This window comes from Bos taurus, chromosome 6 (assembly GCF_002263795.3).
Source record: "Bos taurus isolate L1 Dominette 01449 registration number 42190680 breed Hereford chromosome 6, ARS-UCD2.0, whole genome shotgun sequence".
Classification (NCBI taxonomy): Eukaryota; Metazoa; Chordata; class Mammalia; order Artiodactyla; family Bovidae; genus Bos; species Bos taurus.
The window spans coordinates 122,484-147,331 of NC_037333.1; the positions used below are offsets into that span (position 1 = coordinate 122,484).

Here is a 24,848-nt window from a genome sequence, read left to right on the forward strand (position 1 = left end):
GATTTTTTAAAAAAATATTCATACATATACAAAGTAATTTTAATACCTTTGGAAAATTTTAAGACTAGGAAAGAACAATTCTAAACTCATATATTTTACTATTATAAAGTTCTAAAACATTAAACGGTTTTTCTTCTTAAACCAAGTAAGAATAACAATGTGCAGAGAAAGATAAACAATTTTGCTCTGCAAGCAAGTAATTATACTTCAGACTGGAATTGCATTTGAATTTGATATTTTCTCCCTACAAGAGAACCAGGCAGAAGGGAATCCAGGTGAAACTAATAAACTGCCAGGTGCTTTCAAACAACTTCTTTTCATACAGGAACTTCTAAACAATCACAGTATTATGTGGGTGGGTATCTTTTCCTTCAGTCTTCTTCTGACAGACTCAGTGAAGTTAGATAGAGAAGATCTGTATTTGGAAGCAAAGGAGAAAGAAACATATAATAAGAAACGTTATCTAGCAAACCAATTTACTCATTCTTAATTTCTTTTTATAGCCAATTAATTATGAAAATTTGCTAAGGTTTTTTAGTGCTGAAATTAACTTCATATTTACTTACCTTTCAATATAAGTACAGCATTGTATTTCTTTAGAAGTCTGAACTTATGCTATTAAAGAGGGTTTTATGTTAAATTATTTTTCATCTAATAAACTTTCTTTACTCAGTGACCCACACTGGTAGTCTTAACTATTTTTAAAAAACATTTTGGATATTGATCCTAATACTTACACCCGCTAAGAAAGTTACTGGGATCAAATCAAAGATATCAGGACCCAAATCTTAATTAGGTGTATTTTATCTAACTCATAAAATTGTCCCCAAAAAAGACAAACATTTTGTCTTTTCTTTGTATGATATAACTTATATGTAGAACCTAAAAAATACAACAAACTAGTGAATATAACAACAACAACAAAACAAACTCATGGATAAAGAGACCAAACTAGTGATTACCAGTGAGGACAGGGAAGCAGAGAAGGGCAAGGTGGGGATAAGGAGGTCAAGAGTTACAAACTATCATGTATAAAACAAACTACAAAGATATATGGTACAACACAGGAAAATATAGCTAATATTTATAATAATTATACATGGGGCATAAAATTCCAAAATTGTGAATCAGTATATTGTATACCTGTAACATACATAAACTATAATTCAATTTTGTAATTTTATTTTTTATTTATTTATTTTAACTGGAGGCTAATTACTTTACAATATTGTGATGGTTTTTGCTGTACATTCACATGAATAAGCCACGGATGTACATGTGTTCCCCATCCTGAACCTCCCTCCCACCTCCCTCCCCATCCTGTGCCTCAGGGTCATCCCAGTGCACCAGTTCTGAGCACCCTGTCTCATGCATTGAACCTGGACTCGTGATTTATTTCACATATGACAATATACATGTTTCAATGTTATTCTCTGAAATCATCCCACCCTTGCCTTCTCCCACAGAGTCCAAAAGTCTGTTCTTTACATCTGTGTCTCTTTGCTATCTTGAATATAGGGTCATTGTTACCATCTTTCTAAATCCCATATATATGCGTTAGTATACTGTATTGGTGTTTTTCTTTCTGATTTACTTCACTCTGAATAATAGGCTCCAGTTTCATCCACCTCATTAGAACTGATTCAAATGCATTCTTTTTAATGGCTGAGTAATATTCCATTGTGTATATGTACCACAGCTTTCTTATCCATTCATCTGCCAATGGACACCTAGGTAGCTTCCATGTCCTAGCTATTGTAAACAGTGCTGCGATGAACATTGGGGTACATGTGTCTCTTTCCCTTCTGGTTTCCTCAGTGTGTATGCCCAGCAGTGGGCTTGCTGGGTCATATGGTGATTCTATTTTCAGTTTTTAAAGGACTCTCCACACTGTTCTCCATAGTGGCTGTACTAGTTTGCATTCCCACCAACAGTGTAAGAGGGTTCCCTTTTCTCCACACCCTTTCCATCATTTATTGTTTGTAGACTTTTGGATAGCAGCCATTCTGACTGACGTGATATGATACCTCATTGTGGTTTTGATTTGATTTTCTCTGATAATGAGTGATGTTGAGCATCTTTTCATGTGTTTGTTAGACATCTGTATGTCTTCTTTGGAGAAACATCTGTTTAAGTCTTTGGCCTATGCTTTGTTTGTGTCACTTATTTTTCTGGAATTGGGCTGCAGGAGTTGCTTGTATATTTTTGAGATTAATTCTTTGTCAGTTGCTTCATTTGCTATTATTTTCTCCCATTCTGAAGGCTATCTTTTCACCTTGCTTATAGTTTCCTTCCTTGTGCAAAAGCTTTTAAGTTTAGTTAGGTCCCATTTGTTTATTTTTGCTTTTATTTCCATTACTCTGGGAGGTGGGTCATAGAGGATCCTGCTATGATTTAAGTCAGAGAGTATTTTGCCTATGTTTTCCTCTAGGAGTTTTATAGTTTCTGGTATTACATTTAGATCTTTAATCCATTTTGAATTTATTTTTGTGTATGGTGTTAGAAAGTTCCATTCTTTTACAAGTGGTTGACCAGTTTTCCCAGCACCACTTGTTAAAGAGATTTGTCTTTTCTCCATTGTATATTCTTGCCTCCTTTGTCAAAGATAAGGTGTCCATAGGTGCATGGATTTATCTCTGGGCTTTCTATTTTTATAGTTCAATTTTTTAAAATGGTCCTGAGGAATCTTAGTACTATAAGACAATTTAGTACTAGAATAGTACTAATTTTAGTACTATTAGACTATTGCTTAGGACTTAGTATGGAGAAGGCGATGGCACTCCACTCCAGTACTCTTGCCTAGAAAATCCCATGGACGGAGGAGCCTGGTAGGCTGCAGTCCATGAGGTCGTGAAGAGTTGGACATGACTGAGCGACTTCACTTCACTTTTCACTTTCATGCATTGGAGAAGGAAATGGCAACCCACTCCAGTATTCTTGCCTGGAGAATCCCAGGGATGGGGGAGCCTGGTGGGCTGCCGTCTATGGGGTCGCACAGAGTTGGACATGACTGAAGCGACTTAGCAGCAGCAGCAGTAGCACTTAGTAATGCATTAGACTTAGAAAGCAATGGATTTAGAAAAGGCAGAGGAACCAGAGATCAAGTTGCCAGCATCCACTGGATCATAGAAAAAGCAAGCGATTTTAAGAAAAACATCTACTTCTGCTTCATTGACTATACTAAAGCCTTTGATTGTGTGGATCACAACTAACTATGAAAAATTCTTAAGAGATGGGAATACCAGGCCACCGTACCTGCCTCCTAGGAAACCTGTATGCAGGTCAAAAAGCGATTTCAAATCCTAAAAGATGATGCTGTTAAAGTGCTGCACTCAATATGCCAACAAATTTGGAGAACTCAGCAATGGCCACAGGACTGGAAAAAGTCAGTTTTCATTCCAATTCAAAGAAGGGCAATGTCAAAGAATGTTCAAACTACTGCACAATTGCACTCATTTCACATGCTAGCAATGCTCAAAATCCTTCAAGCCAGATTTCAACAGTATGTGAACTGAGAACTTCCAGATGGACAAGTTAGATTTAGAAAAGGCAGAGGAACCAGAGATCAAATTGCCAATATCTGTTGGATCATAGATAAAGCTAGAAAATACCAGAAAAAAAATCTACTTCTGCTTCATTCACTATGCTAAAGCCTTTGACTGTGTAGACCACAACAAACTGTGGAAAATTCTTCAAGAGATGGGAATATCAGACGATCTTACCTGCCTCCTGAGAAATCTGTATGCAGGTCAAAAAGGAACAGTTGGAACTGGACATTGAGCAATGAACTGGTTCCAAATTGGGAAAGGAGTACATCAAGGCTGTATATTGTCACTCTGCTTATGTAACTTACATGCAGAGTACATCATGAGAAGTGTCAAGCTCAATGAAGTACAAACTGGAATCAAGATTGCTGGGAGAAATACCAGTAACCTCACATATGCAGATGACACTACCCTTAATGGCAGAAAGTGAAGAGGAACTAAAGAGCATCTTGATGAGATGAAAGAGGAGAGTGAAAAAGCTGGCCTAAAACTCAACATTCATGGCATCCAGTCCCATCACTTTACGGCAACAGATGGGGAAACAGTGACCGATTTTGTTTTCTTGGGCTCCAAAACAACCGTGGATTGTGTCTGCAGCCATGAAATTAAAAGATGCTTGTTCCTTGGAAGAAAAGCAGATAAATTACTTTGTCTACAAAGTCCATATAGTCAAAGCTATGGTTTTTCCAGTAGTCACGTACAGATGTGAGAGTGAAAGTCGCTCAGTTGTGCCTGACTCTTTGCGACCCCATGGTCTAGACGGTCCGTGGAATTCTCCAAGCCAGAACACTGGAGCGGATAGCCATTCCTTTCTCCAGGGGATCTTCCCAACCCAAGGATCGAAGATGTGAGGGCTGGACAATAAAAAAGGCTGAGAGACAAAGAATTGATGCTTTTGAACTGTGGTGCTGGAGAAGACTCTTCAGAGTTCCTTGGATAGCAAGGAGATCAAACCAGTCAACCCTAAAGGGAATCAACCCTGAATATTCATTGGAACAACTGATGCTGAAGCTGAAGCTTAAATATTTTGGCCACATGATGCAAAAAGCTGACTCATTTGAAAATACGCAGATGCTGGGAAAGATTGAGGGCAGAAATAGAAGGGGCAACAGAGGATGAGATGGTTGGGTGGCATCATTGACTCAATGGGGTTGAGTTTGAGCAAACTCAGGAGATAGTAGCCTGGCATTCTACAGTCCATTGGGTCACAAAGAGTCAGAAACAACTGAGTGACTGAATGACAACAAAAGCAATGCATTTTAAATATATGGTAGAGCAAAATATAACTAATTTTCACTTAGGAGTAAAATTTCATTGTGGTTTGGATTTGCATTTCCTGATTATTGGAGACTGTTGAGAATCATTTCATATGTATGTGGCTATATATGTATATCTTCTGAAAAACGTCTATTCAGGTCCTCTGCCTATTTTTTAATCAAGTTATTTGTTTTTCTTTGTTTCTGACGTTGAGTTGTATGTTCAGTTCTGTTCAGTTCAGTTGCTCAGTCGTGTCTGACTCATTGTGACCCCATGAACTGCAGCAAGCCAGACCTCCCTGTCTATCACCAACTCCCAGAGTTTACCCAAACTCATGTCCATCGAATCGGTGATGCCATTTAACCATCTCATCCTCTGTTGTCCCCTTCTCATCCTGCCTTCAATCTTTCCCAACATCAAGGTCTTTTCAAATGAGTCAGCTCTTCGCATCAGGTGGCCAAAATACTGGAGTTTCAGCTTCAACATCAGTCCTTCCAATGAACACCCAGGACTGATCTCCTTTAGGATGGACTGGTTGGATCTCCTTGCAGTCCAAGGGACTCTGGAGAGTCCTCTCCAACACCACAGTTCAAAAGCATCAATTCTTCTGCACTCAGCTTTCTTTATAATCCAAGTCTCAGATCCACACATGACTACTGGAAAAACCGTAGCCTTGACTAGACGGACCTTTGTTGGCAAAGTAACGTCTCTGCTTTTTAATATGCTGTCTAGGTTGGTCATAACTTTCCTTCCAAGGAGTAAATGTCTTTTAATTTCGTGGCTGCAATCACCATCTGCAGTGATTTGGGAACACCAAAAAATAAAGTCAGCCACTGTTTCCACTGTTTCCCCATCTATTTCCCATGAAGTGATGGCATCGGATGTCATATTCTTAGTTTTCTGAATGTTGAGCTTTAAGCCAACTTTTTCACTCTCCTCTTTCACTTTCATCAAGAGGCTCTTTAGTTCCTCTTCACTTTCTGCCATAAGGGTGGTGTCACCTACATATCTGAGGTTATTGATACTTCTCCCAGCAATCTTGATTCCAGCTTGTGCTTCCTCCAGCCCAGCGTTTCTCATGATGTACTCTGCATATAAGTTAAATAAGCAGGGTGACAATATACAGCCTTGACATACTCCTTTTCCTATTTGGAACCACTCTGTTGTGAGTTGTGAGTTCTTTGTATATTTTGAATATTACCCTTTATTGCATTATCCTTTGAAAAATATCTTCCCCCATTGAGTAGGCTATATTTTTGGCTTGTTTATAGTTTCCTACAATGTGCAAATTTTTTTTAATTTGATATGGTCCCATTTGTTTATTTTTCATTTTGTTGCATTTGCCTGAGGAGACAGATCCAAAAAAATATTGCTAAGACTGATGTCAAAGAGCATACCATCTATTTTTTTCTTCTAGGAGTTTTATGGTTTCAGGCCTTACACTTAAGTTAATTTTTTATATGATGTCAAAAGTAGTTTTTTTTTTTTTTTAGAGTAGTATATTCCTTTTTTTGACTATAGTATATTTAAAAAATAGTATATTTTTTTGCATATAGCTGTCCAGTTCTCCTAAATTGTTGAAGCAGCTCTCTTTACCCCATTGTAAACCCTTGCCTCCTTCATTGTAGATTAACTGGTCATACGTGTATGAGTTTATTTCTGGCCTCACTATTTAGTTCCATTGGTCTATGTGTCTGTTTTTGTGCCACTACTATACTGTTTTGATTACTGTGTCTTTATAATAGAGTTTGAAATCAGGAACCATTATCTGCAAGCATTTTCTTCTTTCTCAAGATTGTTCTGGTTATTTAGGGTTTCTCACGTTTCCATAGAACTTTTAGAATTATTCGTAAGAAAAATGCCATTGGTATTTTGATGGGAATTGCATTGACTCTGTAGATTCTCTTGGGTAATGTGGTAACTTTAACAATATTAATTCTTCCAGTTCATGAACATGGTATATCTTTCATTTGTATTAATCTTTACTTTTTTTTAAATCAATATCTTATAGTTTTATGAATATAGATTTTACCTTCTTACTTGCATTTATTCCTAGGTAGTTCATTCTTGATGGAATTGTAAATAGGATTGTATCCGTAATTTCTCTTTCTACTAACCCTGCTGCTAAGTCGCTTCAGTCGTGTCCGACTCTGTGCGACCCCATAGATGGCAGCCCACCAGGCTCCCCTGTCCCTGGGATTCTCCAGGCAAGAACACTGGAATGGGTTGCCATTTCCTTCTCCAATGCATGAAAGTGAAAAGTGAAAGTGAAGTTGCTCAGCTGTGTCCGACTCCTAGCAACCCCATGGACTGCAGCCCACCAGGCCCCTCCGTCCATGGGATTTTCCAGGCAAGAGTACTGGAGTGGGGTGCCATTACCTTCTCCGTCTACTAACCCATATAAATGCAGTAGATTTCTGTGTAATTTGTATCCTGCTACTTTATTGAATTCATTGATGAGTTCTAGTAGTTTTTATGATATCCTTAGAATTCTGCATATAGCATGGGTCCCAAGCCTCTGGGACCTAATTCCTGATGATCTGAGGTGGAGCTTTATTTTTATACATAATAATAATAGAAATAAAGTGCACAATAAATGTAATGCACTTGAATCATTTTGAAACCTCCCACCTGAAGTCCATGGAAAAACTGTCTTTCACAAAACACATCCCATGTGCCACAATGGCTGGGGACTACTTATATATAGCATCATCTCATCCACAGGCAGTAACAGTTTGATTTATTTCTTTCCAAATTAGAATCCTTTTATTTCTTTTTTTGTCTGAGTGTTGTGGCAAGTACTTTTAATACTATGTTGAATTACATTAGCAAGAGTGGGCAATTTTTTCTTGTTCCTGATCTTGGAAGAATGCTTTCAGCTTTTCACTGTAAAGGAAAAGCTCTAATTTTGTCATATATGATCTTTATTATGCTTAGGTATGTTCTCCCTATTCCCACTCTTTTGAAACTTTTAATCAAAAATATACCCTGCACTTTGTCAAAAACTCTTGTTCCACCTATTGAGAAAGGCATACAATTTTTATTCAATATGTTAATGCAGTTCTATTATATTGATTTATTTGTGGATATGGAACCATCACTGTGATAAATCCCACTTGATCATGATGTGTTATCCTTTTACTAGATTGTTGAATTTGGTTTGCTAATATTATGTTGAGAACTTTTGCATCTATGTTCATTAGTGATATTGGCCTATAATTATTTTACTTTTGGTGTCTTTTTCTGACTTTAGTAAATAGATGGGTAAACAGTGGAAACAGTGTCAGACTTTATTTATTTATTTATTTTTGGCTCCAAAATCACTGCAGATGGTGATTGCAGCCATGAAATTATATACTTACTTCTTGGAAGGCAAGTTATGACCAACCTAGATAGCATATTCAAAAGCAGAGACATTACTTTGCCAGCAAAGTTCCGTCTAGTCAAGGCTATGGTTTTTCCAATGTCATGTATGGATGTGAGAGTTGGACTGTGAATAAAGCTGAGCGCTGAAGAACTGATGCTTTGTTGGAGAAGACTCTTGAGAGTCCCTTGGACTGCAAGGAGATCCAACCAGTCCATCCTAAATGAGGTCAGTCCTGGGTGTTCATTGGAAGGACTGATGTTGAAGCTGAAACTCCAATACTTTGGCCACCTCATACAAAGTGTTGACTCATTGGAAAAGACTCTGATGCTGGGAGGGATTGGGGACAGGAGGAGAAGGGGAGCACAGAGGATGAGATGGCTGGATGGCATCACCGACTTGATGGACCTGAGTTTGAGTGAACTCCGGGAGTTGGTGATGGACAGGGATGCCTGGCGTGCTGTGATTCATGGGGTCACAAAGAGTCGGACCCGACTGAACGACTGAACTGAATTGAACTGATGATACTATGGCTTCATAGAAAGATTTTCAGTGTTTATTCTTCAGTTTTTTAGATTACTATGAGAAGAGAGTTGTTAACTTTTCTTCAACTGTTGGGTAGAATTCACCTGTGAAGGCCTCTGGTCCTAGACTTTTGTTTGTTGGGAGTTTTTTGATTACTGATAAATTTGATTACTTGTAATTAGTTTGTTCATGTTTTCTATTTTTCCTTATTTAGTTAGTCTTATGAGACTGTACATTTCTAGGTATTTATACATTTCTTCCACGTTGACCATTTTATTGGAGTATCATTGTACATAGTAATTTCTTATGAGTCTTTGTATTTCTGTCTGTGGTGTTGGTTGTATCTGCTACCTTTTCATTTCTAATTTTATTTATTTGGGCCCTCTTTATTTTTTTGTTTTTTCCTTCATGAGTCTGGCTAAATGTTTATTAATTTTTAAAAAAATCTATTTCACTTATCTTTTTTATTTAAAAATTTTGTCTCTATTTAATTTATTTCTGCCCTAATCTTTATTCTACTTTTATTCTTCATTTTTTTCAACTAATTTTGGGTTTTTATTTTCTTCTAAATCCTTCAGGTATAATGTTAGATTATTTACTTGAGATTTTTCTTGATTCTGAGGTAGGTTTGTATCACTATAAACGTCCCTCTTTGAACTGCTTTTGCTATGTCCCACAGATTTTGGATAATTACATTTCCATCTTCTCTGTCTCAAGGTATTTTAAAATTTCCTCTTTGATTTCAACAGTGACTAACTGTGTTTGCTTAGTCATATATTGTTTAACCTACATATGCTTATTGGAGAAGGCAATTATGGTTTCTTGCATTTTTTTTTCCCCTTCTTATAGGTGATTTCTTGTCTCATACCATTGTGGTTGGAAAAGTTGCTTGATGATTTCAGTCTTTTTAAATTATTGATTTTTGTTGTTGTTTTGATTTAGCATATGATAGGTACAATGAAGCCCTGTGCCACAACAACTGAGCCTGCAAGCCACATCTACTGAAGCCTGCACACCTAGAATTCATGCTCCACAAGAGAAGCCACTGCAATGAGAAGTTCACTCATCACAACTAGAGAAGGCTCACCTTCAGCAACAAATAGCCAACACTGTCCAAAAACTAATTCATTAATTTAAAAAAAGGCAATATTTTTCACATTGATCTCCAAATTAAACATACTGCTATCCAAGTCACAGCTGACTTTTTGCAGAAACTACAACCTAATGTTAAAATCTGTATGGGAATTCAAGGGAACTAGAATAACCAAAACAATCTTGAATAACTACAAAATTGGAAGACTCACACATTCTGATTTTAAAACATGCTACAATATTACAATAATCAATAGGACTCATAGGATTAATTCAAGGAGTGACATACAGATCAATGAAACAGAACTGAAAGTCCAGATATAAATTCTTACATTTGTGATCTACAGATTTTTGACATTAATGCCAGTAGTGCTAGGGTAATTCAGTGGGTGAAAAATAGTAATTTCAACAAATGGTGTTAGAGAATTTGGATATCTTCATGCAAAAGAAGTTGAACCCCTTCCTCACACCATACACAAAATTTAACTCTAAATATTACAGGCATAAATATAAAAGACAAAACTATAAAACTCTTGGAAGGAAATATAAATGTAAATATAAATTATTTGTGACCTTGGATTAGTCAATGGTATTTTTAATACAACACATAAAGCACAAACAACCAAAGGGGGGAAAAATAGACAAATGGAACTTTACCAAAACTAAAAACTTTTGTGCTCAAAAGACAACACAGAAAATGAAAGGACAGCTAATAGGATGGAAGAAACTAATTTTCAAATCATGTACCTGATGAGGGCTATGTATTCAAATATATAAAAGTATGGATGTGAAAGCTGGACCATAAAGAAAGCTGAGTGCCGAAGAATTGATGCTTTTGAACTGTAGTATTGGAGAAGACTCTTGACAGCCTCTTGGACTGTAAGATCAAGCCATTCAATACTAAAGGAAATCAGTCCTGAATATTCATTGGAAGGACTGGTGCTGAGGCTACTCTGGCCACATGATGTGAAGTACTGACTCACTGGAAAAGACCCTGATCTGGGAAAGATTGAAGGCAGGAGGAGAAGGGGATGACAGAAGATGAGATGGCTGGATGGCATCACTGACTCGATGGACATGAGTTTGAGCAAGCTCCAGGAGATGGTGATGGACAGGGAAGCCTGGCATGCTGCAGTCCATGGGGTCGCATTGAGTTGGACACAACTGAGCACTTAACTGAACTTTACATCTTAACTATTAAAAGACAAGTAAGTTAATTGAAAAAAAAATGTGCAAAGAATTTGGATAGACAGTTCTCTAAAGGAGATAGACACATGGTCAATGAGAACATGAAAAGATGCTCAGTATGGTTAATCATTAGAGAAATGTAATCAAAATCACTGTAATGTTAATCATCATTTAACATCCACTACTATGGCTATAATAACAACTATTGGTAAGAATATAGAAAAATTGGAACCCTTATATAATGCTGTTAGGAATATAAATTGCTGCAACCATTGTGGCAGTTCCTCTATAAGTTAAACATAGAAACACTATATAATCCAACAATCTCACTCTTGGATATATACCCCAAATACCTGAAAACATATGTACAAACAAAAACTTGTACATGAATGTCCAGAACAGAATTATTCATAATAGACAAAGAGTGACAGTAATTGACTCCCTTGCTATAGCAAGTTCTAAATAAATAAACTTTTCTTATTCTCATTGAGAAGATGTGGCAGTTTGAGGTTCCTGAGAAAGTCAGAAGGAAAGGGATCCATGCATAGATGGAGGTAACACCTTCTATGACACATAGAGGAAAAGGAGGGTTGGTGTGGGTAGAGTGGGGACTAGATTAGGTAGGAGTCTTGTTTTATACTTGGAAGCTGAGGGATATACGATGTGCTGACTTCTCTTTTCTCTATGATATGAGGCAAGGCCATCTTCTTTAAAATAATGGTCTAAAACTTAAAGTGAGTAGAAAAAGTTAGAAACAGTTATTGTGGAGTGCAATGCAGCAAGTTGACCACAGAAATGCAGGTTTTTCCAGACAATTTGGGACTGGATGAAGAATTTGAAGCATTTCCAATCCGACTGCTTGTATATTCTCCAACAGTAATAAAATGCCTGTCTGAAGACTTCAGAATTCTTCCAAAACAATGAGATGAAGACAGAGCATCAGGAAAACCTGTAATATTGGCAGCAATTATGGAAATAATGAATTATATAATCTTAGCAAAAGAAAGGGACCAGTCAATGGTCAATGCTTCATTGGAATGAGGTTGGAATAGTGACAGTGTGTGACCAAGCTCTGGATATGACAACAGGTGTGCAGGGCTGAAATCAGTAGAGGAATCCTTGGGAAAGACTGTATATTCTGCTTATTTTTCTTCTCTAATAGAATTTTAACAAAGCAAAGCAGAAGATATGTGGTTTGCCTTGTTATTTTATTTTGAGTGGTAACAGGATTTAATTTATAATTAAAATATTATCAGGGGTTTTATTTATAAATTAGCAATATTCTGAGGAACTGTAGATACACTGAAAAGATTTGGAACATTTCTTTTGATCTGTCAGTCAGTTCAGTCGCTCAGTTGTGTCCAACTCTTTGCAACCACAAGGACTGCAGCAAACCAGGCTGCAGTTTCTGTTGATAACTGCTTATAATTTTAAGATCAGGAAAGTTTAGAATTCATCTAATATTTTGATATTAATGATAATGTCAAGAGAACTGTGGCATTTAATACCATACATCACTATTAAAAAGAAAAAAAAAATACATCCAAGAATGAAATGTGTTGATAAAAAGTTGTTAATAAAAAGTTTTTCTCAAGTCACTTAAATACTCTTTTGCTATTAAGAACAGCATATTTTTCAAATATATTACTGCTATGTAATAATAAATTTTAACTGATATCACTAATTGAATAACAGAGAACAAAAAAGTTATGCTACAAAGATATTTTAGATTCCTGAACATGATAGAGAACAGGTACTCTATTTTTTGTTTTTCATTTTAATTTTTTGGCTGCACCATGAGACATGTGGGATCCACGTTCCTTGACCAGGGATGCAACCCTCACATTTTGCATTAAAAGTTCAGTCTTAACTGCTGGACCACTAAGGAAGTCCCTAGAATAGCTACTTTAACCAAATATCTCCAAAAAGAATTATTATACACTTTGTAATGAGGAAGCAGTTTCCAAAGTGAAGAAAACTCTGAAATTAGGCTTTAGTCTATCATATATATATATTTTTTCATATAGGGAAATAAACATTTATTATAATAATATATATAACTACTATATTTTATATATTTATAAATTCAGTACATTGTATGCATTATCATTAAGGCATCAGGGTCTTTATAAAAGAGCTTGATATCATCAGTAAATTAGGAACTTTAAAGATTTTCTCTGACATGATTCTTGGACACTGTAACAGGAGGGAAAGGGACAGGGCACGACTTTTTGAAGAATGACATAGCCCAAGGACACAACATAAACAGATTAGAATCAAAGGGTCCAAGATGGCAGCCAATTCGACTTTGACTAGACTTTGATCCTCAGTTAGCAAGCTAAATGACACATCCAGAGGTACCATGACAGATACAAGGCACTGTCAAAAGACCAGAGAATGGGTGATGGCCCAATTCCTGGAAATCTCCACCTCTTCCCCAAAATAGTTGGAATAATCCTCCTGTTCATTAGCATATTAAATTACTCAGCCCATACAAATTAACCACATGCCACATGCCACATTTTTCAGCTGCACTTGCCCTCTACAATGCCACAGAGGTCTGTGGAGTTTGCTTCTCTCTGAATCTGAATATATCTTCTTATGTATCACTTTTTCTCTCACTGAATTCTTTCTGTGATGAGACATCAAGAACCTGAGCTTCCTAATAAAGGAAACAAGGTGCTGCGGGTTTTGGCTAAGTTCAAGTCATGGCCACACGGCTTCGAGTCTCAAGCTGGGTTTTGGCTGGATTCAAGTACTAGCACATGGGTTCAAGCCCCAGTCTGAGGTAAACAGTTTCAACTGGGCTATGATCAAGAATACAGTAATTTTCTATATTATATTTAGTTTTGAGCAAGACATTCTACAGATATTATACTCCATTCAAGAATTCCCTATACTTGAAGCTACTTTCAGGCTATAGATGATTATAGTCTAAATGTTAGGGGCCAAGTCTTATTGTCAATGAGCTTGTATTCCAATATTAATGATTTGATGAAATAAAGTAGAATATGATAAATTCCTTTAAATAACTACTGGTAAAAATATAGTGATTGTTGAGAGTGGAAAATTATTTCAAACTATTTGGATCAGCGTGGGCCTCATACAGAAAATAGAGTTGGAAGAGAATCCTAGGGGAGAGAGGCAGAGTTTGAACCTGGTAAGATGACGGAGCCATACCTGGAAGTGCAGACACTTACAGCATAGATGTAGGGAAGCAAAAGTTCAGTTTGGCATTTCATTCAAAGATGGGAACAACAAAGGACAGAAACAGTATGGAACTAACAGAAGCAGAAGATATTAAGAAGAGGTGGCAAGAAAACACAGAACTATAAAAAAAGATCTTCATGGCCCAGATAATGACAATGGTGTGATCACACCTAGAGCCAGACATTTTGGAATGTGAAGTCAAGTGGGCCTTAGGAATCATTGCTACAAACAAAGCTAGTGGAGGTGATGGAATTCCAGTTGAGCTACTTCAAATCCTAAAAGATGATGCTGTTAAAGTAATGCACTCAATATGCCAGCAAATTTGGAAAACTCCGCAGTGCCACAGGACTGGAAAAGGTCAGTTTTCATTTCAATCCCCAAGAAAGGCAATGCCAAAGAATGCTCAAACTACTGCACAACTGCACTCATCTCACATTCTGGCAAAGTAAAGCTCAAAATTCTCCAAGACATGCTTCCTTCAACAGTATGTGAGCCATCAACTTCCAGATGTTCCAGCTGGTTTTAGAAAAGTCAGAGGAACCAGAGATCAAATTGCCAACATCTGTTGGATCATAAAAAAAGCAAGTGAATTCCAGAAAAATGTCTACTTCTGCTTTATTGATTACGCCAAAGCCTTTGACTGTGTAGACCAGGAGAAACTGTGGAAAATTCTTCAAGAGATGGGAATACCAGACCACCTTACCTGCCTCCTGAGAAATCTGTATGCAGGTCAAGAAGCAACAGTTAGAACTTGACACGGAACAACAGACTGGTTCCAAATAGGGAAAGTAGTACATCAAGGCTGTATATTGTCACCCTGCTTATTTAACTTATATGCAGAGTACATCATGTGAAAAGCCAAGTGGGACAAAGCACAAACTGGAATCAAGATTGCTGGGAGAAATATCAGTAACCTCAGATATGCAGATGATATTACCATTATGGCAGAAAGTGAAGAAGAACTAAAGAGCATCTTGATGAAAGTGAAAAAGAAAGTGAAAAAGTTGGCTTAAAACTCAACATTCAGAAAACTACGATCATGGCATCAAGTCCCATCACTATTTGCCACTTCATGGCAAATAGATAGAGAAACCATGGAAACAGCGACAGACTTTATTCTCTTGGGCTCTAAAATCACTGTAGATGGTGACTGCAGCTGTGAAATTAAAAGACACTTGCTCCTTGGTAGAAAAGCTATGGCAAATCTAGACAGCATATTAAAAAGCAGAGACATTACTTTTTCTACAGAGTTTCATCTAGTCAAAGCTGTGGTTTTTCCAGTAGTCATGTAAAGATGTGAGAGTTGGACTATAAAGAAAGCTGAGGGCCAAAGAATTGATGCTTTTGAACTGTGGTGTTGGAGAAGATTCTTGAGAGTCCCTTGGACTGCAAGGAGATCCAACCAGTCCATCCTAAAGGAAATCAGTCCTGAATATTCATTGGAAGGACTGATGCTGAAGCTGAAACTCTGATACTTTGGCCACCTGATGCAAAGAATGGACTCATTGGAAAAGACCTGATGCTGGGAAAGATTGATGGCAGGAAGAGAAGGAGACAACAGAAGATGAAATGATTTTATGGCATCACCGACTCAATGGACATGAGTTTGAGTAAGCTCTGGGAGTTGGTGATGGAAAGGGAAGCCTGACGTGCTGTAGTTCATGGGGTCACAAAGAGTTGGACCCCTCTGTGCAACTGAACTGAACTGAATGTTGACAGTCTAGCAACACTGCTGCTGCTGCTGCTAAGTCGCTTCAGTCATGTCCAACTCTGTGTGACCCCATAGATGGCAGCCCACCAGGCTCCTCCATCCCTGGGATTCTCCAGGCAAGAACACTGGAGTGGGTTGCCATTTCCTTCTCCAACGCATGAGTGAAAAGTGAAAAGTGAAAGCAAAGTCGTTCAGTTGTGTCTGACTCTTCATGACCCCATGGACTGCAGCCTACCAGGCTCCTCAGTCCATGGGATTTTCCAGGCAAGAGTACTGGAGTGGGGTGCCATTGCCTTAGACCCATGGTATTGCTGCCAGGAATGCATTATGTGTGGGGGCCTTAAACCAGTATCAGACTCTGAATGAAGTGCATGCCCTGGATAGTAGTGAAAGATCACAAGCAGATGGAAGTTCCTGAGGCGATTTCCCAATAGCCCTTGTGACCAACACCCTCCCTGCCCCTAGGGTCTGTTTACCTATGTATGTGCCTCTTAGATAAGACCCCCTGTGGCAGACCAAAACCTCACTCTTGTTCTGAATTGATCAGTCAATTTGACCCATTGCCTAGGAATCCAAAGCAAACCACCATCTGCATGCATGACGGCCCTTCTCTCTGTCTGCATTCTGCCAATTACTTTCCCATGTGGCCCCTTGAGGCATGCTGGGTGCTTGCTTCAGACCTGTGAGTAATAAACTTCTCTATTTCAACATATCTGTGGTCAGCTGTTTAAATAAGGCTCACTATTCTGTACTGTGCCCCCACTTAACAGATGTTAATTTAACAAAGTCAGAATACCCACACTCTGCCTTCAGAGAATTTCACCATGGGGTGGTGGGGGAGGGAAGGAGTCCAGTCAGTTAACACATTATTACAATGCAGTGAGTCCAGTACTTTGACAAAAGTATACAAACAGTGCTGAGAGCAAAAAATGGGCACTTAATAAAATCAGTAGGAGGTATCAAAACCAGGGAAGGTGTCTCAAAGCATGACTTGATAGTAAGGAAAAGAATAAATGAACAGAAGTGTAACTATAAAGTAAGATGTGAAGAATGGACTGACTTTAAAGTAATGGTAACAGTTCTAGCTATTATCTGTTTAACACTTACTATGTAGTAGGTATGGTTATGATAAGGTACATGCCTTTATTAGCTTAATTTTACAGGCCTGAAAGTGAAGGGAGGCTCACAAGGGATGAGTTGTGTGGCCAGAGCTAGAACTCAGGCAGTCCCTTCTTAACTCTTACCCACTCTGAGAGAGGACAAGGGAGAAGAGGTGCTCCTGGAAAGATACCTTTTGTAAAGTGATGCTTGCTAAATTATGGAAGTTCTCACTTCAGCCTCCTGAAGGCTACAGACAGTTAAGGATTTTAATCAAGATGTGACACTTTAATCAAGCTCATAAGGTATGATATTACAGTTTAAAAAGACCATATGATAAAACAAAAAATGGACTTTCTAGAAAGAGACCTGGAGGCTGGAGTGAGTAGTTAAGGTGTAGAAGTCATGCTGGAGAGTTATAAGAGGCACTGAGATAGTCACAGAGATAAAGGAAGAAGCAGGTTATCAAGTAGAAATGAAAGCCTGGGCAATCACATAGAACTGAACACTGGGGCACCGTGCTCAGAAGTTTAGGCTGGGACAGTTACATGTATATTTCACAGCACAGTGCCTAATACATGGTAATTTGGAGAACAAAGGAGAAATATTTGAGTGAGAAGAATTAAATAACCTATTTTTAGCTATTCATTCAATAACTCATCAAATATTTCTGAAGAGTTGATGACAGTTACCAGGTATATAGCTATGACCAGAGCAAATTCCTGTTCTCATGAAACTTACATTCCAACAAGAGAGGAAGATACTAATCAAACAACAAAGTAAATATATGTTATGTATGTCACATGGCATTAGGTTTTATGGAGAAAAACAATAAAAGGAAAACAGAAGTATCTTGGGTAGGGTGAAGAACTGTTTTAAGATTTTATTTTGGTACTTCTTTTTTACATAAAATATCATCAGGGAAATCCTTCCTGATGACATGACTGGTATTGGAACGGAGAGCTGAGTTATAGGAATAGCTGTGCAGAAGCCATGGCTTATATCTATATATCTACTATGGCCATGGGCTTCAAGTTTCTGCAGGGCAGCTGCGGTGACTCCAGATAGGCAGTTGGACACCCTATACAGGGCCTGAAAAGCAGAGTGATTTATTCCAGAGATGGTCAAAAAGGAGCATGGTATCACTGAAACCAAGGAAAGTTCATTCTATTATTGACACAGAGACAGCTGATGTATTCATTGGATTCAAGAAGAAGGAAGTCACTAGAGACCTTTCCCAGAATGCTACAGGAGCAGTGCATTGAAACTAAATGGGAAAAAAGGAAGTACTACTTTTTCCAAGAAATCTGATTGTGCAGAAAAGAACCTGGGTTGGTCACTAAAGAGCACCATGGGATAAATGGCACACCTTTTTTTCTTTTTTTTTAAAAAGATGAAATAGATCAGTTTTAACATATTGAATCTGCTGGGGAAGAAAGGGAGTAATTGTTGGATCGAGGTTCCTGAGATATGAAGAGATTACCCATAACCAAGAGAGAAATCTCTTAATGAAAGGCCAGGAAGGGAAAACAGGACATTACGCAGATGTAGATGCATGTAGTTTGAGGGCAGGGTCCAGTTTGAACCTTAATTATCTCCATTTTCTCTGGGAAGAGGAATTATCTCTTGCTGTGAGTTGGATAAGGATTTCAAAAAGTTAAAGGGAACTAGAGGTCATTAAAGGTTTGAAATATAACCAGATGGGATTGAGAGATACCCAAAAGTAAGAAGAGTTATTTCCAGAGAGCCCTGCTAATGTGGAGACAAAGTGCTCCACTGAAGTGGAGATTCCGTGCTAAAGGCAGAAGTTGGCTTTTGGATAAGCCAAAGACTGAGAAGGGCCACACAAGACAGAAAGGTTTGGAGGTAGAACAGAGATTTGGTAGACGTGGATGGGGGATCAGAAGCCCATGACTGTAAGTGATTAAGAATAAGGCAGACAGAACCAAAGTTGATCACACACAAGAGTATTTGGGTGTGGAGAAAGCATACCAAAGCCCCACTGTGGGAGTGGAATGAAATAATACAAATGAACCTATATATATAAGATAGACTCACAGACATAGAAAACAAATTTATGGTTTACAAATGGGGGACAAAATGAGGAGAATGAGGATTAACAGAAGCAACTACTATACATAAAATACATAAGCAACAAAGAACTATATCCAGTAGCTTATAATAATTTACAATGGAAAAGAATCTGAAAAAAATTTATAACTGAATCACTTGGCTATACACCTGAAACAAACATACTATTGTAAATCAACTATGATTCAATAAAATTGTTTTATTAAAAAGCAGTTTTATTAACTGTTTTATTAAAAATACAGAACTATAAACACTTGTATTTGGATGGCAATCAAGGGTCTCAGTTTAAATTAATGTGTTAATTTACCTTTAATGTGTTAATTTAGCTTTACCAAAACTATTTTCATAGCCATTACCTCTGAGAAAAGAGCATGGATGATAAGGGAGTGTGAAAGTATTTTACTTTTGATTTGATATTCTTCCAGACTGTTAGAAAAAAATATTATACCATGAATATATATTATAATTATTATTAAAAAGCTAGAAAAAGTATGTGTTAACAAGATGTGTAGTTACCTTTGCATATACTATCAATAAAATCAGGCCTATAGCAGGATGACACTGTTGGAAGTGGATATCAAGAGTCCAAAGCCCCTACCTCATTTTCACTTTGTAGCGCTGACATCAACCTTTGAATTTGGATTTCCTGACACCCTTCTTTTGCTTTCCTTCACTCTAATTCACTTACAGCTGAAAGTGTTGCCAAAGTATTTTTGAGAAAAAAGAATATCAAGAAAATAAATTTTATATTGAATTAACTATTTTAATTAACTATTTATTTATATTTAATTAACTATATTAATTTTTTTATTTAATTAACTCAACTATTAGGAAATCTATCTCACTGGGGGTCTTTGAAAAAGACTCTGGAAGAAGCAAAAATAGAGTGAAGATAACATGGCTTTCCCATCAAGTGAGCTGAAAGTCTAAACCACTCTAAAGGGTTAATTTGTAAAAATTCAAAGTCAACTGTTTACTTGACCTGTCCTTTTACAATCTTCCTTAACCCTAACCGAATCAAGTCAAGACAGGTGATTTTATCTAAAGCATGTAGAAAACAAAGTGGACCAATGAAGGAAAGTTCAGCCTCAGAGTTCCACTACAAATATTTATAGCATTTTATCCAGTTGTCAAAGTATCTTTGTTGTAAGACATATGAAAAACATGCAAATATTCAGGATAGTGAGAATCAGGCTATGAAACCTGAAGACAACACTTAGAGCACTGGTTTGGCAAGATCTTGGGAAAGTATCTTTTTTTTTTTTTTTTTTTTTTAACAACAAAATTATTGAAGTATAGTTGGTGTATACTGTTTTAATTTCTGCTGTACAGCAAAGTGACTCAGGAATATATATATATTTCTATTCACATTATTTTCCATTATGGTTCACTGGATATTGAATATAGTTTCCCACGGGGAAATTATCTTAATGTTTCTCTTTCATTGGCTGTTATACTATCACTGGATTCCAAAATGTGACTTTTACACATTCTTCAAAGAACTATAGCTTAAACGCAGGACTAGCCTAAACACTGAGAAAATGGATGCTGTAACATGAGCAGTTCTTTAAAAGGATTACCTACCTTTTGTAAAGTATTGCCATTATTAAATGTTTTATATGGCTTTCAACTTAGGTTTCCCTTTGGTTTACAGATTTAGTTTACAGGTCAAAATCTTCCTTAACTTTGACAGTTCAAATTTCACTACTCTATCTTATTTACCTACAGCCCTAGTTTTTATGGCAGGTGGTTTGTGGAGAAAGCCAATACAACCTGTGACTTACTAAAGGGCTTTTGTTTGCATTTGTGAGGCATCTTTTCCTGAACATGCAGGAATTTCCTGGCTACTGTGAGACGCCTCTTGTTACTTTCAAAAAGTCCTGGAAAAATCTTGAACTTCCATTCCTTCTAAGCACAGATTTTACCATTATTTATTTGAGACTGAAATTCATTATCAACACACACCAAGGGATTTTTAATATATAAAAAACTTTTAAAGCATGCTTTAGTTTCTACTAATTGGCTGATCAAGAACTTCCTCCTGTATTTTTCTGGATTTTGCGACCAAATTTATTTTTCATATTTTGATAGTAAAGAGTAACTTGTTACAGATGCAGGTGTAGAGACTTTGGCTTTTTATCTCAGCCCTCTTGATAAATGCTTATTACTGAACTGCTCTTTCTTTATGTAATGCTCTACTACAGTCTTCACTGGTTTGAAAAGCATGTATTACATATTAGCTACAGCAATCATTTATTTATTTATTTTTGGCTTCAAAATCACTTCAGATGGTGACTGCAGCCATGAAATTAAAAGATGCTTACTCCTTGGAAGGAAAGTTATGACCAAACTAGACAGCATATTAAAAAGCAGATGCATTACTTTGGCAACAAAGGTCCATCTAGTCAAGGCTATGGTCTTTCCAGTAATCCATACTGATTTTTCCAGTATGGATGTAAGAGTTGGACTATAAAGAAAGCTGAGGGCCAAAGAATTGATGCTTTTGAACTGTGGTGTTGGAGAAGACTCTTGATAGTCCCTTGGACTGCAAGGAGATCCAACCAGGCCATCCTAAAGGAGATCAGTCCTGAATATTCATTGAAAGGACTGATGTTGAAGCTGAAACTCCAATATTTTGGCCACCTGATGTGAAGAGCTTACTCATTTGAAAAGATCCTAATGCTAGGAAAGATTGAAGGCGGGAGAAGAAGGAGACAACAGAGAATGAGATGGTTGGATGGCATCACCCACTCAGTGGAGATGCATTTGAGTAAGCTCTGGGAGTTGGTGATGGACAGGGAGGCTGTCCATGGCGTGCTGCAGTCCATGGAATTGCAAAGAGCCGGACACGACTGAGTGACTGAACTGAACAGCAACCATTATTCCCCTGAATGAATAGTGCCATAAATGCTCCAGTCCACAGGCCAAATTAATAGACTAATTTAGCAATTGCCTGTGTTATGTTAACCAGGCTGAAGGAAATTTCTATGACTTTTTTTTAAAAAAAGATATACTTCATTAGAATTGAAGAGCTTAAAATAATTACAATGGAATGTCAATTTCTTATTTTTGTATGAAGTTATTTAAACTTGGGTGATGTTTGAAGTTAACTGATTCAAACAACACTACTGGTGATGGTGGTGGTGTAAAATCAGGAACAAAATTCTATTCAGAGTATATCCTTAAAAATGCAACCATCAATATTAATTCTATTAGTGAAGCTGGAAAACTGCTATGTCATTAAGTTGATTTCATATCTGAAAATAAATATTTTCAGGAAGAATATACTACTAAATATTGAGGTTAATACATCATCCATTTGATGGAGCTGGGAAAAGTTGTCTAAATGTTTTCAAGCCTAGAATGGTGTTCATGGGAAATATGCTTGTTCTGAATAACATAGGGAGATATTCAGATTTTTTCAAAACACTAGTTACAGATACATCTATTATTAACTAAATTCTCCTGCTGCCTGATTTTTTAATTATGAAAATTTTCAAACACACAAAATAGTATTAATCCTCATATAACTATCACTCAGATTCAACAGTTATCAAGATTTTCCTGCATTTTCCTCATCCATCCCATCAAATTATTAGAGCAATTCCCAAATATCATTTCATTTCTCTGTTAGTATGCAAACCATAGTATGCATTACTTCAAGGGACATCACAGTAAAGTCATTATCACATATTCAAAATATGAACAAACATTCTCAGGTATAGCTGATCTGGAACACTGCCAAAATGTAAACATTGCCAAAACCATTTTCCATTAGAAATACCTCAGGGGAAGGGCACTCGTGAATGGAGAGGCATACATCTCCTCTGAAGGCAGTTGTGTCTGTGCAATTTTCTTCTCATTGCCAAATTAGCTGGGGAGGGGGAGGACGGAAGGAAAATGTTAGAGCATTTACAGAAAATTAGTTGCTGTTTAATCTGAAGATTGTGAGGGAATATTCTGGATCCAAATTATGCTGTGATTATCTGCTATCTGTTCATATATGATTGTGATATAAAAAATTAATGGGATGTAAATGCATGGCAGGTATTCCTAACAGTTTATATTGATGCTGGGATCTAATAGTAAAATTCTCCACCTACATGACTTCTTTCTAAATACTCCTAGACCTTTTAGTTTATGTTGTGAATTAAGCACAAATATTTCACAAGAATATTTTCCAAATTGTTCTCTAATTTTAGAAGGGAAACAATTTGAATAGCAATTCAATTGCTATAAACAGTAAGAAGGGATCATCTGTTTCCAGAGTTGCTAATTTGAAACATTTTTCTTATTTATGTAAAAAGGGCAGATCAAGAGACCTCATTTGAACTAATCTCCGTGATCTAACTTCTGGTTAACTAAAAGGCAGAAACTGAATGTTTAATTAGTTATGCACCATTTTCTGTTGTAAATGGATAAGTATATTATCAAGGAAATAATCTAACATATTTGGATTTCTATGTTATCATCTCTCTATTTAAATTAGGTTTGGCTTTTTTCCTTAAAAAACTGTCTAATTTATTTTTTTTTAATCTGCCAGTGCTTTGAACTCCTAGATGTTTAGTTTTGAAGTAAAAACACTTTAAAATAACTTTGTTTACTAAGTTCCTATTAAGAACAACAGAACAGATATAATCTTTGAAAAATGTGTCAAGTAATTTAATATTATCCTGACCATACACAGTTTTGACTTTTTGTTTGTTTGTTTGTTTGGCTCTATAAGCATACTACTACTACAAATGGCACTTTTTAAAGTGACACATCTAACTATATATCTAGAAATAACTCTTTTTACTTATAAGGACAATGTAACTATGATAGTTTGGGGATCGATTTTCTTTGAATTTAGAAAAAACAGTGGTAGAATATTTGTCATCATTTTAAAAGCCAGCTATTATTTTAAAATATCCAAATAACAGACCTAACAGGATAGAAAACATACTTCTGAACTCCTACACACTCACTCCCAACCCCCTTCAACCACCGACCCTCCCTTCCACCCCACCTCCCCCCTCCCCCCTCCCCCACCCCATCCCCAACAAGCACACATCTAAGTGATTTTCAACAGAAACACAGTCAGGCTCAGAAGCCCATTCACACAAACAGATATGAAATCAAGTTACTCCTTTACAAATGGGCAAAGTCCTACCTTGTCTTTGTCCGTGGATAAGTAGAAGACTCAACATAAAAATAACAAATAGAAGAAAGAACTGGTGAAATCTCATTTTTCTGCCAATCCACAGTGGAGCTAAAGCTCACAAGGTAACCCCTCTTTGAATAGTCTCTGTGGTATCTGTGTGGCTCTCCTCACATTCTAAAGACAGACCTCAGAGCACAGCTTGTTGTGTTCTCCAGAAAGGTTAATGATCACAGCAGAGAAGGTTTCTGGTGCTGTGAGGCGGTCAGAGCCCCTTAGGCCCCAGACCCCTCCTCCACCCGCCTCTCCGGCCAAGGCCACACCCCTTTATTTCCATAAGTAAATATTGGTGATGCCAAGAGTCCAGGATTTGAGTGGAAATGTCAGCTGCCAGCCCCTGGGAGAGGCTGCCTGAGTCTGATCAGGCTGTGGGGAGTGTGTGCAATAACACACTGGCTTGGCCTCCTCCCTCACTATTTACATCTGTTTACACTTTGCGTTGTGCACATTGGTGCCATATCCAGAAACCCAGAGGAATGACAGGACGTCTGTTTTTCCTTTCAGAAGGCATTATGAAGCTCTAATTTAGACCGTCGAATGCTTTGTGGCAAAGCAAGTGCCGAAATA

At 37.2% G+C, this 24,848-nt stretch overlaps 1 protein-coding gene across 1 annotated transcript; it reads right to left on the reverse strand.

Moving 5' to 3' along the window:
- APELA (apelin receptor early endogenous ligand) lies at positions 1-24,509 on the reverse strand. The gene is made up of 3 exons (NM_001308249.1): positions 24,234-24,509; positions 22,866-22,955; positions 1-415 (listed from the first exon to the last, which is right to left on the reverse strand). The coding sequence occupies exons 1-2, from the start codon at positions 24,307-24,309 to the stop codon at positions 22,867-22,869; spliced, it is 165 nt and encodes a 54-aa protein (NP_001295178.1). The 5' UTR covers positions 24,310-24,509; the 3' UTR covers positions 1-415; position 22,866.
- Positions 24,510-24,848: the final 339 nt, after the last annotated feature.

What these genes read in the sequence shown, in the direction of transcription:
- APELA (NM_001308249.1), bottom strand. Translation starts at nt 24,309, where the DNA reads ATGAGATTTCACCAGTTCTTTCTTCTATTTGTTATTTTTATGTTGAGT. An exon ending in TATCCACGGACAAAGACAAG is followed by an intron (nt 22,956 to 24,233) that starts GTAGGACTTTGC and finishes CCCCCTCCCCAG; the next exon opens with CTAATTTGGCAATGAGAAGA.